General features: G+C 45.7%; 1 protein-coding gene across 1 annotated transcript in view; it reads right to left on the reverse strand.

The window, feature by feature from the left end:
• Positions 1–5,708: 5,708 nt before the first annotated feature.
• Positions 5,709–17,168, reverse strand: part of GTF2A1L (general transcription factor IIA subunit 1 like) — a 155,020-nt gene continuing 143,560 nt past the window's right edge. The window contains exon 9 of the mRNA XM_077485603.1: positions 5,709–5,847. Within this exon, the coding sequence (XP_077341729.1) occupies positions 5,740–5,847 (108 nt within the window). The 3' untranslated portion in view covers positions 5,709–5,739. The remainder of the gene's footprint in view (positions 5,848–17,168) is intronic.

Below are 17,168 nucleotides of genomic sequence, written 5' to 3' on the forward strand. Positions count from 1 at the left end.
TGTAAAAGACGTCAGGCCGAGTAAATTGATACTTAACATGTCTCGCTTTAAAATTGCACACGCTCGTGGAATGGCGACAAACTACTTTACTTAAAAATCTCCATAGGCCACGCTTTAAAATTTTTACAGGCTACCAGTTTACCGTTCGGGGTTCCCCTTAATATTCATACCAGACCCAAAGGGCCTCGTAATGGACTGGGGGGCCCCATGCTGTTTTTCTTTCAATAAGTTTTATCTATATTGCCAAGACCCGACAATTCATTATAGCCGCGATCAGTTTAAAATTACTTTTTTTTCTTTAGAAATTTCATTTTGCTGTGGTACTGTTCTAAACATGGGAAAAATGTGCCACTTTACAGGCATACTATAGACACCCCCCCCCCCCCCCCCCCCCAGCACGATATTTAAAGGAATATTTCATTTTTGTTGTTTCACTTTAAGCATTAATAAAAATCACTGCTTCTGGAAAAACTGAAGTTGTTAAAACTTTTTTTTATGCATTGATACATGTCCCCTGGGGCAGTACCTGGGTCCCCAAAGACTTTTTATGACAATACCATGCATATACTGTATTTATTGGCGTATTACACTCACTTTTTCACCATGAAAATCGGGTGCAAATAGCGCATGCGTGTTATACGCCAGTACAAAAATTTACGTTTTTTCCCTGAAACTTCCCTCTTAAAATGAATGTGCGTGTTATATGCCGATAAATACGGTAAGTCTTTAAAATTAGCACTTTTGATTTTTCATGTTCATGTCCCATAAACTTTAACAGCGTTTGTGTGTTCGTCCAAATTTTTTGCCTGTTCGAATGTTCTGATGCGAATCGAACCCGGGGGGTGTTCGGCTCTTCCTTAGTTGTGAACATGGCTGAACTGGCTGAAACGCATTAACATTTGCCTCTATTACAATTGTCTGAAGACATGGAGTACCAATAAATTTGAAGACATTTAGGGGAGCATGTATTGAGTTGCAGATCATCTTTTCCTATAACTGCATTAATACCTAGCTAAAACAACAAGAGAATTTGAAAGTGTGCATTACCTTTAAGCAACTGCATGACCATTATCTATAATTTTCTTTGCATATTTAGAGCAACACTGCTATCCAACGTTACCGCAGAGAAGATCAGTTGTTTAAGTAGATGTTGCATATGGATAATGTGTTTTTTATTCACTCATAAGAAGAAAAGTAGGTCAGGCAGATTCCAAGCCTTAAGACATTTTTTCCAGATACTGAAGTCTGCCTACACTGTGACACCGTAGACCTCAGTCTTCTCTTCTATACTTAAATAAGAAGCAAAACACACTCAACATAGATAAAGTGAAAATAATTAATTTGTAATTCTGAGGAACTAAATAAATTAAAACCATAAATGCAGTTTTTTATTGCAGAAAATGTATTTTTTTTCTTTTGTAACTTATATAGTGCCATTATGTACAGCTGTTGTAAAAATATAAAAATAAACAATTGTTAACTTTTTTGGTTAATCTGATATTATAAGACTGGGCACTGAAATGGCCAACATCACATCCAGTATGACCTAAGCACCCCCCGCCGCCAGACGTCAGGTTGGTGACCTCACTACTGCAATTAAAGCTGTAAAAAATATTTTTGTTTGCGTCTGTACGTGAAGGGTATTTAGTATGTTTGGAGTTGCATGGAAACAGAAAAGTGATGGCAAAAGAAAGACAAAAAAAAAAGACAGAGTGTGCCCATTTTTTTTTGGGGGGGGGTGGTTATGTTTTTTTTCCCATTAACATTGTTGCCTCACTATAGATCTATGTTTATCCCAATCACGCTTAAGATAAACATAGATCTATAGTCAGACAACAAAGCGAACGAGAGAGAAAAAAAAAAAAAAAAAAAAAAAACACCAAACGCCACCTCACCCAAAAACCAAAAACAAGACAAAAAAATTAGCGGGCTCAATGGACTACTCAGTCTTTTTCTGCAGTCACTTTTCTATGTTTCTATGTTTTCTATGTTTCTATGTAACTTTAAACATACTAAAGTGCATTGAGTCTTTTTTATTTATTTATTTTTTTTATTATTTTTTGGGGGGAGGTGTTGATTTTGTTTGTTTGTTTTTTATTTTTGTTTTTTTATTTTTTTTTATTTTTTTTGGATCATTATCTTTGTTGTCTGACTATAGATCTAGGTTATGTTTATCTCAAACTTTATTGGGATAAACATAGATCTATAGTCAGGCAACAAATGTAACAAAAAACAGAGGGCAGACAACATAAAAAACAAGAAAAATAAAAAATAAAACAACAAAAAAAATAAAAAAACGGGCAGACTCGATGGACTACTCAATCTTTTTCTGCTATCACTTTTCTATGTTTCTATTTAACTCCAAACATACAGTACTAAATACCCCTCACGTACTGGCCCAAAACAAACTTTTTTTTGTAAATACTATGTGGCATTTAATGTTTAGCATCCCTGCCAGTGGGAGAAGTCCTTATAGCACTCTATGCCTGATAAAGGAGTGCCCTTTCAGATCATAGCCACATCATTATAGCATCAGCGTAAGGCTGGCCATACACTGGTACAGGGATATGCAATTAGCAGACCCCCAGCTGCATATCTCTACACTAGTAGAATTTAGTTCAAACTTTGTTTTAAAGGGTTAGTTCCCTTTTAACAAAAACTGCCTATACTGGTAGGTTGCGCGTGTAGATAAAAACAAACTGGGCAACTTCAGCCAAAGTCAAATAAAGCCCTTGCTAAAGGCGAAGGCCATTTACTTACTTCCCAAAGCCTGGCCAGAAAACTCCCAGAGATGACATCATCCCATCTTGCTTTGTTGCTAGAACATTGCCAAGACACTCCCAGCCCTTACTGCTCACCGCCCACCATCATAGGAGGAAGCTCCTTCTCGGTTACAGACCTCCTTGCATGCGTTTCTCTCTCCCGTTGAGCTCAGCAGTGCTGTGACAGAGAAGGTAGTGAACCATGTGTGTGTGGGGGTTTGAGAGCTCGCTCTTTTGATGGTGGGCAATAACAGCTGGAAGAGTCTTAGTAACGTCTTAGCAACAAGGCAGGACATGATGGTGCCATCCCTGGGAGTTTCTTGGTCAGGGTTTCGGAGGTACTGTATGTAGATGGCCTTTTTTTTTTAGCTACATGCACCCCGTACCGGCATAAGCAGTTTTTTTTTGTACAAGTGAACTAATCCTTTAAGAACATTCGTTCAATTTTCTAATTCTTAGTAAGATCAAATCAACGTTTGTTTTAAACCACAGCAACTGAAAATTCAAAAAAGAACAAAATTTAATTTTTTTTCCTCAAATGAAGAGTATATGTGGTTTTCGTTAGTCTGATCGTTACATAAATCAAATGTTAAAAGCAAATTTAATTCTGAAGTACTGTCATTTATCAAATCATCGAAATGTACTAAGAAGTTTTACAAGAATGTTCACATGAACATTCATTAACTAGTATATGGCCAGCTTTACATGGGATGATCTTCCACATGTTCAGAATCAGCCCTACTCACACTACGTTGAAGGCTCTTAGTAGTTTCCTGACACAGTGTAGGCAGTGTGATCTCAAAATATATGTTTAGAGTGACCCTCAAGCCAAAAACTCCCATGAGCCAAAGAAAATAAAGGGGTGCAGGCATGTAGGTGTGCTCGTCCAAAGCATGCACACACACTATATTGTCAAGTGTATTGGGACACCTGCCTTTACACCCACATGAACTTTAATGGCATCCCAGTCTTAGTCCGTAGGGTTCAATATTGAGTTGGCCCACCCTTTGCAGCTATAACAGCTTCAACTCTTCTGGGAATGCTGTCCACAAGGTTTAGGACAACAGGACTCCGCGCAGGCCAGTCAAGTTCCTTCACCCCAAACTCGCTCACCCAAGCATTATGGACCTTGCTGTGTGCACTGGTCCAAATCATTTGGTGGAAGGGATATTATGGTGTGGGATTGTTTTCAGGGGTTGGACTTGGCCCCTTAGTTCCAGTGAAGTGATCTCTTAAGGCATCAGCATACCAAGACATTTTGGACAATTTCATGTTTCCAACAGTTTGGGGGTAGCCTCTTCCTTTTCCAACATGACTGCGCACCAGTGCACCATTCATATCTTTATGGTCCTTGCTTTGTGCACTGGTGCGCAGTCGTGTTGGAACAGGAAGAGGCCATCCCCAAACTGTTCCCACAAAGTTTGGAGCAGTAAATTGTCCAAAATGTCTTGGTGTGCTGACGCCTTCAGAGTTACCTTCACTGGAACCCCTAAAAAACAACCCCACATCATAATCCCCCTCCACCAAATGATTTGGACCAGTGCACAAAGCAAGGTCCATAAAGACATGGATGAGCGAGTTTGTGGTGGACAGCCTTCCCAGAATAGTTGACTGATATAGTTGCAAAGGGTGGGCCAACTCAATATTGAACCCAACGGACTAATACTGGGATGGCATTAAAGGTCATGTGCTTGTAAAGGCAGGCACCACGATATTTATGTTAACATAGTGTATGTAATGAGTGAAAAAAGGTGCTTCTCTACCGACCAGCCAGCATGACAGAAAAAAAAAAAAAAAAAAAAAAAAGACAGCTTCAGCCTACGTGTCTCCACCAAGAGGTCACGCCCTTCCCCTAATGTGTTTCGTCCCACCCATTGAAGAGGCCTAGTCATATGGTCTCACCCATTTGGCTGAGTGAAACATGTCAGGGGGCTTGGCCTCTTGGTGGAGACATGTAGGCTGAAGCTGTCCTTAATTGTCTGTCACGCTGGCTGGTTGGGAGAGCTGCACCTTCTTTCACTCGTTACAGCGTTGGCAGTGCCAACTGTGGGTACATGAGATTATTCCATGTAACTCTGTAGGCTTCATGATGAAAGTTGGAGGGGTGTCCATGACCCCCAGACTGCTGAGAAAAAGGTTGGATGATGCCTGATGTCATGAAGCTCAAAAGCTACTTGGGGTCCATGGGTTGCAATGGAAATGTATACTACCTCTGTTGCAGGGACAAGATCACTCAATGTCCAGGGTGAAGGCTCCACCTGCCCAGGAATGAAGGCAGCTTCTTTCTCCCTCTTTGGTCATTATGTCACATGACAAGGGGAGACACGGAGGGTAGTCTGCCCTCATTCTCCGACAGGCACCTATGCTGAGTAGCAGGTGCCATTTCAGTCACTCTTCTGACCAAGAAGCTGCCATCAGCCCCCATCAATATAACACTGCACCCAGGGGAAGGTGCCCCACCTGATTTTCCCCCACTAACTTGTCCTGGCTCTAACCCTGACCACACTGCACTTACACTGAGTCTGCAGCTGGACTTCCCTTGGTCACCAACCTCTAAATGGACAGCACTAAAGCCTGCCAAACATTTTGTGATGGCAGCTCACATTTCTATCATCACATGCTCACTTTGGGAGCATATTGACATGCAGACACCGTAGAAGCTTATCATATTGCATCTATATCAGCATTCCATTGTCAACATAGCCAGACATACATGGCAACAAATGTAATTGAAACCCATTACCCTTTACCCACCACACACAGTGGATATTTTAAAGGATTACATTCAAAAAACAACATAAATAGTAATAAATGATATTTACAACATTTTGTATTTCCCTATCCCACTTTACAATACAACATTTTGGCAGGAAAGTTGAATTACAGTTAAATCAAAACATTATTTCCAACTTAAATCCTTATCAAATTAAATGACACTCATGGGATAGAGTGGATTCAGGCAAAAATGTAATTTACTTCACCATTCGGCCTCCCCGATTGCTTTAGAAAAAATATAATCTTTTCCTCCAAAGCACATAACTCCATCTTTTAAGTAGAACTTCCACTTATTCTTACTTCGGTGTATCTGAAAAAATGAAACATATATTTGAATAAAATATTTGTTGCTGGGAAATGGTTCTTAAAGTGTTACTAAACCCAGGACCCTGCATTGACTAGATCTGGTCCCCCCCAGTACACAGAACATGGAAATGCAATTATTTTAGTAAATATAAAATTGCTAAATGTCTTTTCTCATCAGCAGTATATAACAGTCTTGTGACTGCGATCAGTGTCTGGTTAAAGCTTGTAGGAGTTTTTTATTTTACTCTGAATGTCCCAAGAGGCTGCAGGACCCCTGACCCTCTGTCTGGACAGTGCAGATCACATGCACCCTCCCAGGGAAAAAAACTCTCTAGCAATACACACCAAACTGAGCATGTGCAGAGTGACTCCAAAGGTTCGGTCTTATTAGCAGATGGATTAACCCTTTAGGTTCCACAGTGAGTATAACAAGCATGCTTTACTGCATATACAGACTGATTTTACTGTTGTGGGTTTAGTAACACTTTAAAGCTAAATTTCAGGCATATAACCAAATATCTTTTCATGAACTGTTTCACCTGCTTAAAGTGGCTTTAAAGGCAGACTTTTTTTTACCTTCATGCATTCTATGCATTAAAGCGGAATTCCACCCAACTTTAGTACTTGGTCTTAAATAAAAGACCACCCAATTTCTTTTTCTTATCTTAGTAGTAAAAAAGTGATCTTCCTTCCCAGCCCCTCCTCTTCTTCCCCCCCCCCCTGCTTTCTGGAACCTGCGTCCCCCCCAAAAGATGACGGGGCCATTGATAAACCGCTGCATGACTCGCGCACGCACGGTAGGAAACTGGCTGTGAAACTTGAAGGCTCCATTGCCAGTTTCCCTTGGTTACAATGGCGGCACCTGCACTCGATCAGATGGACGGATTGGCCTTGTGGGGCCGACATCGTGGGCTCCCTGGAAAGGTAAGTGTGCTTATTAACCCCTTGACCACTGGGCACTTAAACCCCCTTCCTAACCAGACCAATTTTTAGCTTTCAGTGCTCTCACACTTTGAATGACAATTACTCAGTCATGCAACATTGTACCCATTTTTTCACACAAATAGAGCTTTCTTTTGGTGGTATTTAATCACCTCTGGGTTTTTTATTTTTTGCGCTATAAAAAAACAAGACACTGAAAACTATTAAAAAAAAAAAATTCTTTGTTTCTGTTAAACTTTATTGGCAGAGTATTGGTAGAGCATTGGCAGATTACGGCAGAGTATGGGCAGAGTATGGGCAGAGTATGGGCAGAGTATGGGCAGAGTATGGGCAGAGTATGGGCAGAGTATGGGCAGAGTACGGGCAGAGTACGGGCAGAGTACGGGCAGAGTACGGGCAGAGTACGGGCACTGAGCAGCACTGTGGGCACTACAGATCCAGCCTACAGCACTGCTGCAAACGATCTCTCCCCCTCTCCCCTCACACTGTACAGATCGGTACAGAGAGGGGAGGGAGGAACCTTTTTGTTTAGAAGTCATTTGACAGAGAAGTCATTTGACAGAGAAGTCATTTGACGGAGCAATCACGTGGTAAACAGCCGATAACAGCGGCCATTTACCGTGATGCGCCCGGTCTTGCGGACCCGGCGGTCATGGATTTTTCCAGAGGCGCGTGGGAGCAAGATTTTGGGAGGACGTCCATGGACGTCCTACCAGAATAAGCCCACCGCGCTGTAGCCGTCTTTCAGCTATGGCCCAAGCAGCAAGTGGTTAAAATCAGTGTTTGTAAAGACAATGTTTGCAGCTGCTGACTTAAAGTTTTTTTTGTTTGTTTGTTTTTTTTGAGGGTGGGACTCTGAATTAAGGCAAAAAACCTTTTGTATGCAGATCCCCGCCCCCCCCCCCACTTCCCCCAAATACTTACCTGAGCCCCACCCTGATCCTGCGATGTGCATGAGAGCAGCGGCTCTCCCTGCTCTCTCTCTCCTCATTGGATAGAGAGCCAACTTGGGAACGAGCATGCACAAGTGCCCCCAGAGCAAGCGGCTTGATGACAGTGTGGCTTGGCCATCTTGCGCCCAACCGGGAAGGAATATTTCTCTGCCACTAGTTCTGTTCCTAACAGCCCAGATAGCAAGCAAGTGTGCTGCAAGTTTGAAAATGACTTGCTAAACTATTGCTAGACTTGCCAGGCTTGTTTGTTGCACAATTGCAGCAAGTCAACATTGTATGACTCAACTTTCTTTGCAAACATTCTGCAAGTCTGCTGCAAGTTCTAGTTCAAGTATGTTGTGCAATAGTCATCCCACCACAGAGGGCACTGTGACTTGCAGGCTCTTGCTGTAGGCTCAACACTGCAACTTTGCTCTTGCTAGAGACTTGCAACGCAAATTTGCTACAAATTGGAAAATTGTCAACTAGAACTTGTGCTTCAAGTGCTCTGCAAGTGTACAACTTGCCAGTGAATATGTGCAGCAAGTTAACAGACTTACAAATTTGTGGCAAGCTATCCTTGCTATCTGGGATGGGGTACCTTTCCTTATGCTACCCACTCGCCAAAAGCGTGCCAAGCGTGAGAGCCAGGGCCTTAACCACTTCATCCCTGGAGGATTTTACCCCCTTCCTGACCAGAGCACTTTTTGCAATTCGGTACTGAGTCTGACAATTGCGCGGTTGTGCGACATTGTACCCAAACAAAAGTGACATACTTTTTTTCCCACAAATAGAGCTTTCTTTTGATGGTATTTGATCATCTCTGTGTTTTTTGAAAAAAAAAAAACTCTATTTTTTACTTTTTGCTATAATAAATATCCCCCAAAAATATATAAAAAAAAAAACATTTTTTTCCTCAGTTTAGGCTGATACGTATTCTTCTACATATTTTTGGTAAAAAAAAAAAAAAATTGCAATAAGCGTATATTGATTGGTTTGCACAAAATTTATAGCGTCTACTGAATAGGGGATAGTTTTATGGCATTTTTATTTAAATTTTTTTCTTACTAGTAATGGCGGCGATCTGCGATTTTTATTGGGACTGTGACATTATGGCGGACACATCGGACATTTTTGACACTATTTTGGGACCATTGTAATTTATACGCAATCAATGCTATGTGTCCTGGGGAGTGATTCTAATTGTTAGGGAGCTGGGCTTTAACACACAGGACAGTGATCGCTGCTCTCGATGACAGAGAGCTGTGATCACTGTCCTGTCACTAGGCAGAACAGGGAAATGCTTTGTTTACAAAAGCATCTCCCCGTTCTTCCTCTCTGTGACACGATCATGGGCACCCAGTGGACATAGAGTCCGCGGGACCCCCGGTCACGTAAACCATGGCGGGCGCGCGCCTGCAACACCGCTTTTTAAAGGGGATGTACCTGTACGCTCTTTTGCCTACCTGCACCATTCTGGCAACGTATATCGGCGTGTGCTGGTTGGCAAGCAGTTAAATATGCCTTAACCCAAGACAGCTGCTGGATAGGATTTCCACCAGTTCGGGATTCACCCAGACTTTGAATCTTGTCCAGGTTTCAGGTGTACTGAAACCCAGACACATTCAGACCAGGTTGTGGCCCAATATAATCGCACACAAGTCTGTTGCCGTCTGGGGGCAGGTTCCACATGACTCGGGGGCAGGGCGATGATGTCGGCAAGAATATTTAGGCCACACCCCTGTACTCTGCGACATGCGCACCGCATTGCTACTCTCCTTGGGGTGTCCCAGGCTGCTAAAATGTTCAGGTTTAGTTTGAAGAAAAAGGTGGCAGCCCTACTGCTGGAGTAGCATGGGGTGGCAGCATCCAATGAAATAGCTTCCCCAGCGACCCAGGAAACCATGACTTCCTGTCCAACTACAATGCCACTGCAGATGAGACCTGCAGTGGGGAAGGTAGACTGCAACTGCCTACATGCCACTTCTCATTTTACTGGCCAGGCACAGGCTGTGGAAGGGAAAAGACCTGTAAGCAGTATTAACCACTTGCCGCCTGCCATATAGCAGAATGATGTCGGCAAAGTGGCTTCAATAACATGACTGGGCAACATAGAACGTCCTCAGGATATTAAGCCGATGAGCGCCCCCGGGGGCGCACATCGCGGGGATTGTTGTTGCGGGGTGTCAGTCTGAAACCCTGCAACACGGATCTAGGTAAAGAGTCTCTGACGGAGACTCTTTACCACATGATCAGCCGTGTCCAATCATGGCTGATCATGATGTAAATAGGAAGAGCCGGTGATGGGCTTTTCCTCACTTGCGTCTGACAGACGCGAATAGAGGAGAGCCAATTGGCAGCTCTCCTGACAGGGGGGTCTGTGCTGTTTATCAGCGCAGCCCCCCCCCCTCGGATCCCACCCAGGACCACCAGGTATACCCCCCTATACCCCCAGGGAAATGCACATCTGTGCCCAGGCAGCTGCCAATCAGTGCCCACTGGCAATGCCTACCACTGCCAGTGCCACCAGGTATGCCCATCAGTGCCGTGTATCAGTGCCCATAAGTGCCACGTTTTCAATGCCCTTTAGTGCCCTGCAGTGCCGCCTATCAGTGCCACCCATAAGTACCCATATTTTCAGCCTTTCAGTGCCCATCAGTGTCGCCTATAAGTGCCCACCTGGGCCAGCCATGAGTGCCTAGCCTACCAGTGCCGCCTACCAATGCCCATCAGTGCTGCATATCAGTGCCACCTACCAGTGTCCATCAGTGCCCATCGTCTGTGTCTGTCAGTGCCCGCTCATTGGTGCCGCCTCATCGGTACCGCCTTATCAGACCCTGTTAGTGCCGCCTTATCAGTGCCCATCAGTGAAAGAAAAACCTTACTTATTTACAACATTTTATAACAGAAACAAAAGTAAAAAACGTATTTTTTTTCAAAATTTTCAGACTTTTTTTTATTTGTTTAGCAAAGAATAAAAACCGCAGAGGTGATCAAATACCACCAAAAGAAAGTTCTAATTGTGGGAACAAAATGATAAAAATATTGTTTGGGTACAGTGTAGCATGACCGCGCAATTGTCATTCAAATTGCGACAATGCTGAAAGCTGAAAATTGTCCTGGGCAGGAAGGTGTATAAGTGCCCAGTATGAAGTGGTTAAATTGCAGCAGGTCTTCTGCTGCCCTGCCAGAATGGGCTGTGCTGTGTGGCAGAGCTGTATAGATCCCAGGACCGGATAAACAGAAATTGAAGAATATTAAAAATATGTCTAATATTCTCGTATCTCAGAGGCGTTTCCGAATCAATAGCATTGATAGTCAAACTGACTTAAAAGAAAGTGTGAGTTTATTTGTCACACAGTTGGCATCATAAATACAATGTAAAAAGTATAATAGTTCAGTTCAGTGTAGGTAAAAATATATAAAATTGAATAGTTATAAAGCTGTAATAAGCTTATGAAAACATGTGTGCTTCAATGGCTGCTGTCTTGCTGTCTTGTGTGTCCTTCAAGAAGCAACAGGAAATGACGTTCTTAGACTTCTGGCAGAATTCAGCTGTCCCAAGTCATCAGTCTCTGTATGAATATGTCAGGGTGTGTGCGTGTCTGTGAGAGTATGAGGGTACGTGTGTGTGTGTCAGTCAATGAGTGCCCACCTTCAATCTCGAAACATCTCGGCTTTTATGCTACATGTGAACGTCATAACCTCACAAATTTAGAACCTTGTATGGCACACATTCATGTCTGCTAACTTCCGCAATGTGCGATCCAAATGTAGCGGGGTCTCTTTAAGGACTATAAAACTACTGTTCCCAGAACCCCGCTGGTTCCCAGGATGTTTGGAGTTATGCCCCAGAGACTCATGGGGGAGGGCATATAAGGAGGGGGAGAGGCCTAATTCGCTCTCTTTTTTTGGACACCCTCCCCCCCTCTCCTAGCAAGAGGAGGTCTGTGCTGAACTACTGGAGGCACAAGGCCTGAAGCCTGGGCCTTGTGCTCTTTTCCAAAGAGCCCTCTGCCAGACTAGCTGCACCTGAGAGACATTTTCTCATCCTTGCTGCAGTACACCAGAAGGATTGAAGACTCGGAGGTCGGTGGATTCCTGTTCCTAGACGAATCGGCAGAGGAAACGGACTTGGACTTGTCTGGGTGGTGAGAGCTGTTTAAAGACAGATACTTTATCTTTATTATTCGTTTGGATTACAAAGTTGTTCTTCAAGTGCACCACCGAAAGATTGCTAGCGAATATTGTTTCACTGGACTTCCATCTAGATCAGTCAGGCCTGACTGCATAGGTAGATAGTGCTGGGTGTTAGTTTACCCATGCGGGGAAGTAGCTGAAAAAGGGCAGCGTTAGAGTTGCATAGCAATACTTTATTATGCTGATTACTCTGTTTATCTTTATTACTGGTTACTGCAGGAACCTGCTTATGTGTTGCAAACCAAATGTTCGATTCATGTTATTCCTTTTATAAAACAACAAGTAAAGTCAGTTATATACTTTCAAAGATTGTCTATGAGCTTGAGTTATCCACCCACGCACACACATATTTAGAGTATAAGCGATTTAATGTGTATTGCTAGATACTAACTGTGCCAGAGTGGGTAGAGCAGATTGCCGGAGGGGTTGGCGGAGCTGTGCTCAGGGCCCAAACCCAACTTGCGGCCCTCTTAAGTGAGGGTATCGCTATACGTGGAGGCTCGTAAATCCGGGATTTCTGAGACAGCGGTGAACACGCCAGAGGTACCGGCATGGACCCACAGGGAGTCAGAGCGTGGTGTGAAGCGGCTAAGGCCGACCCAAGTCAGTCAGTGGTCATTAGCCTCCCAGGGGAGAAATGGTCGACTGAGACCGTAGAGGAGTTAATGAAGTCAGTGTTCCCAGACCATGAACCATGGGTGATGGAGATAAAATCAGACCCAGACATCTCATATCAGTACGCGCTAGTGGAATACTGGGATGGGATGCCGGAGGCTTGCAAGCGCAACTGTGTACGGACACAAGACAACAGATCCTATAGGTTGGCGCACGCAACAAAGGAGGAGCCATCGCCAACGGGATCACTGCAGGCTGCGGCCCGTACCTCACCCGAGAGTCTCAGACCAGCACCGGCCACCCTTAGCGCAGAACTGTGTGCTGTCCTGGGGGAGATTGTGGCCCAGTGCAAGAAGGATCCCACAGATTACCCGATGTCGGGGTACAGAAAACTCCGGATGTTTTCAGGGAGGAAACCTGTACCTTCGGAAGAAGAGGGATTTGAAGAGTGGTTAGATAGCGCAACTCAGGCACTAGAGGAATGGGAAGTTCCAGAGCGCAGAAAGAAGCAGAGGATTGTGGAAAGTCTAAAGGGGCCTGCTCTAGAGGCCGTACGCAACCTGAAGATGAGCAGGACAGACTGTAATGCGCAGGAGTACCTAGATGTATTACAGAATGTGTTTGGTGGGACAGAGAAAATCTCTGAGCTTGCTTATCAGTTAGAGCATTGCTACCAGAAGAAAGGTGAAAAACTATCAGACTACATGGGACGTTTAGATAAAATCCTGCATAGGATGATCCTAAGGAAGGGGATCAGCCCAGGGAAAGTAGATGAGGCCCGTGCTCAACAGGTACTGAGGGGAGCTCAAACCATGGATCCTATTGCCTGGACACTGCGTGCCCGACAGGATGGGAAGAATCTGGAGTACACTGACCTCATCCGAATGATCAGAGAGGAAGAGGCCCTACTGGAAGAGAAAAGGGAAGAACATCTCATCGAGCCCGTCGAACAACCGGTAGCAATAGTTACACCGGCCATGACTTCCGCTAGAGATAAGGAGGTGGACACTTTGAAGTTACAGATGTCCCAGGTGATGGAGATGTTGACTGCTATGATGGCGAAAGGTCAAGGGGGACCCGAGAAACCAAGTCCTAGGAAGGAGTTGTTTCCAGATACACCAACACCAAGCCCCACTCGAGACCGAGAAGAGATGCTATGCTACAACTGCGGGGGCAGTGGCCACTTCGCCAGTAGATGTTCCAGTCCCAAGAAGAAGAAGATAGATAACCGCCAGCCGGCGGGAAACTCCAGAGGGCCCCGGTGAGGGAGTCAACCGGGTGCCCATGCCTTTCAGTGAACTCCAAACTGAATAGAAGGAAGAGAAAGAGAGAAAACCAGACCCCTCAGAAGGAATGTCTACAAATAAGAAACAATAACATCCCTCAGCGGGTTTGTACTCCCATTACTGTGGGGAGGGTCAATGCATACCAGGCTCGAAAAAGAATAAAGTCAAAAACCAACTGGATGAAAACGGGTCCCCAGAAGAGGGTGGCCTCAACCCGGCCCTACCCAGAAGAATTGGTCGGCCCGTCCCCCACTGTCTCCATCCAGGTGGAAGGAGTCTACACGAAGGCCCTCCTGGACACTGGAGCTCAAGTGACTTTGTTGTACAGAGACTTCTATGATAGGCACTTGAGCCATTTGCCTATACAGAAGATAGAAGAGCTGGAGATATGGGGCCTGGGAGCTCAGAGTTTCCCCTACGACAGTTACCTGCCCATAAAGCTGACCTTCGATCCATCTGTGGCAGGGAAAACAGAGGTGTTTGACACCCTGGCAGTTGTGTGTCCTAGACCGCCCGGGCCAGCAAGATGTCCCTCATCATAGGGACCAATACGGATCTGGTGCGAAGACTTCTGACCCCTCTAGTGAAGACGAGAAACCATCAAGATCCCAATATCCATCCCATGCTGAAGACAGCCTACCAACGGTTGGTCCTAAAGCAGAAGACCCCAGGAGAGGGGATAGGGAAGGTGTGGAGACTTGGGAGAGAAGGAGTGGTGCTGCAGCCCGGAGAGGTAGCCTGCCTCAGGGCCACGGTGAAGCTTACCTGGGAGCAGCCTGGCCCCTTTGTCATGCTGGAATCCGATCCAAGGGAGGACCACTCAGGCCTGGAAGTGATACCGGAAGTGATTCCAATCAAGGCCCTGAAGAAGGCTCGAGGAAGAGTCCCAGTGAGTGTGAGAAACTCTACGGAGAGACCCATAGAGATCCCTGCCAGGATGCTGTTGGGGCAGGTGAGTCCTGCGGCCCCAGTCAGCTGGTCAGAAGTAAAAGGAACGGGTGAAGGAGGAGATGTTTGGGAAAAACGTTCCATGGAGAACCCGGACCTACCTGGAGCCTGGAAGGAGAGAGCCAAGGCCCAGCTGACTAGATGGGAGAGGATTTTCTCAAAGGATGAGTTTGATGTGGGATGTGCCAGGAGTGCCACCCACCGAATCCACCTCCAAGAAGACAAACCCTTCAGGGAAAGGGTTAGGCGGGTCCCTCTAGCTGATCTGGAGGATCTGAGGGAGCAGCTTGCGGAGTTGAAGAAGACTGGTGTGATTCGGGAGTCTAGAAGTCCCTATGCCTCCCCCATAGTGGTGGTCAGGAAAAAGAATGGGTCGTTGAGGCTTTGTATCGACTACAGGACTCTCAACAGGAGGACCATCCCTGACCAGTATACCACACCGAGAATAGAGGATGCTCTACAGAGTTTGTCTGGTGCCAAGTGGTTCAGTGTAATGGACCTCAAGAGTGGGTACTACCAAATCCCCATGCACCAGGAAGACAGAGAGAAGACAGCTTTCATAACCCCAGTGGGATTCTTTGAATTCAACAGAATGCCTCAGGGCCTGTCTGGAGCCCCTGCTACCTTTCAACGCCTCATGGAGAAGACCGTTGGAGACATGAACTTCATAGAAGTCCTTGTGTACTTGGACGATGTCATTGTCTTCGGGAAGACTTTGGAAGAACATGAGGCCAGGTTGGAGAAGGTGTTGAGAAGACTCAGCGAAGTGGGACTCAAGCCTTCTCCCAAGAAGTGCCGGTTTTACCAATCCTCTGTGAACTATCTGGGACACATAGTGTCTGAAAAGGGAGTGGCTACAGACCCTGAGAAGTTGGAGGCAGTTACCTCTTGGCCAAGACCGACAACAGTCACAGAGCTCAGATCTTTCCTGGGGTTCTGCTCCTATTATAGAAGATTTGTGGATGGGTTTGCCTGGATTGCCAAGCCACTAAACGAATTGCTCAAGACTGAAGGAGAAGAGGATGGCTTGGGACCTAGGAGGGCCGGGGAGTCTGTTCAAGATCAGTGGAACCCAAGGTGTGAAGAGGCTTTCCGAACCTTGAAGAGGAGCCTTACCACGGCCCCAGTCCTGGCCTATGCCGACCCCACCAGACCATATGAGCTACATGTCGATGCCAGTCATGAGGGCCTAGGCGGAGTGCTCTATCAAGAGTATGAAGAGCAGCTGCGACCAGTGGCCTATGTGAGCCGGAGCCTGACCCCCTCGGAGAAGAACTACCCCACTCATAAATTGGAGTTCTTGGCCCTCAAATGGGCAGTAGTAGACAAACTGAAGGATTATCTCTATGGGGCGGAGTTTACCGTAAAGACAGATAACAATCCTCTGACCTACCTCTTCACTACTGCAAAGTTAGATGCAACCGGACACAGATGGTTGGCTGCATTATCCGGATTCAACTTCAGTCTAAAGTACAGACCAGGGGCTGGAAATAGGGATGCAGATGCCCTGTCCCGAAGATCTCATGTCATGGTCAATGACTGGGAAGACTGGACCCAGGTAGCACCGGAAGGAGTGCGAGCACTCTGTCAGGGTGCTGAGTTTCAAGCAAGAGGGGGCTCCAGAGCAGAGGAGAGAGTCACCGCAGTGGGAGTCCCTCAACCCTACTGTGGGGTAACTCAACTAACAGAGGAACTCCTGCCAAAGCTGTCCAGAAAGGAGCTGAGCTATGACCAATTGGAAGACCCCATGGGGAGATTGGTCCTTGAAGCTTTGGAGAACGAGAATCCAGAGGGACTTCGACATCACCCTTCCAAGGAGGCTCGCCTGCTGAGGAAAGAGTTGGATAAGCTACAAGTACATCAGGGAGTGGTCTACCGAAGGGGCCCCTCTGATAACTCAGAAGATAAGTGGCAGTTGTTTCTCCCAGAGAAGCACCGAGAGACGGTACTAATTGCCTTACATGACCAGCATGGCCATCTAGGGGCGGAGAGAACTTTTCAGCTTGTCAGAAGGCGGTTCTATTGGCCCTGTATGAGGGCAGAAGTGGAGGAATATTGCCATTCTTGTGCACGATGCATCCAGAGGAAGACTCTACCCCATCAAGCTGCCCCAATGGGCCACCTACAGAGTCAGGGTCCAATGGATCTGGTGTGCATTGACTTTCTCTGCCTCAAACCCGATTTGAGTGGATTGGGAAATGTTCTGGTGGTAACCGATCATTTCACCCGTTATGCCCAGGCTTTCCCCACCAAAGACCAAAAGGCCTCCTCTGTGGCCAAGGTGCTCATGGAAAAATACTTTGTCCACTATGGATTACCACAGAGAATCCACTCAGAACAAGGAAGGGACTTTGAGAGTCGTCTGATCCTGAACCTACTGGACTCATTGGGAGTAGAGAAGA

This window comes from Lithobates pipiens, unplaced genomic scaffold (assembly GCF_037356315.1).
Source record: "Lithobates pipiens isolate NorthernLeopardFrog02 unplaced genomic scaffold, aLitPip1_a1.2 Scaffold_18, whole genome shotgun sequence".
Lineage (NCBI taxonomy): Eukaryota > Metazoa > Chordata > Amphibia > Anura > Ranidae > Lithobates > Lithobates pipiens.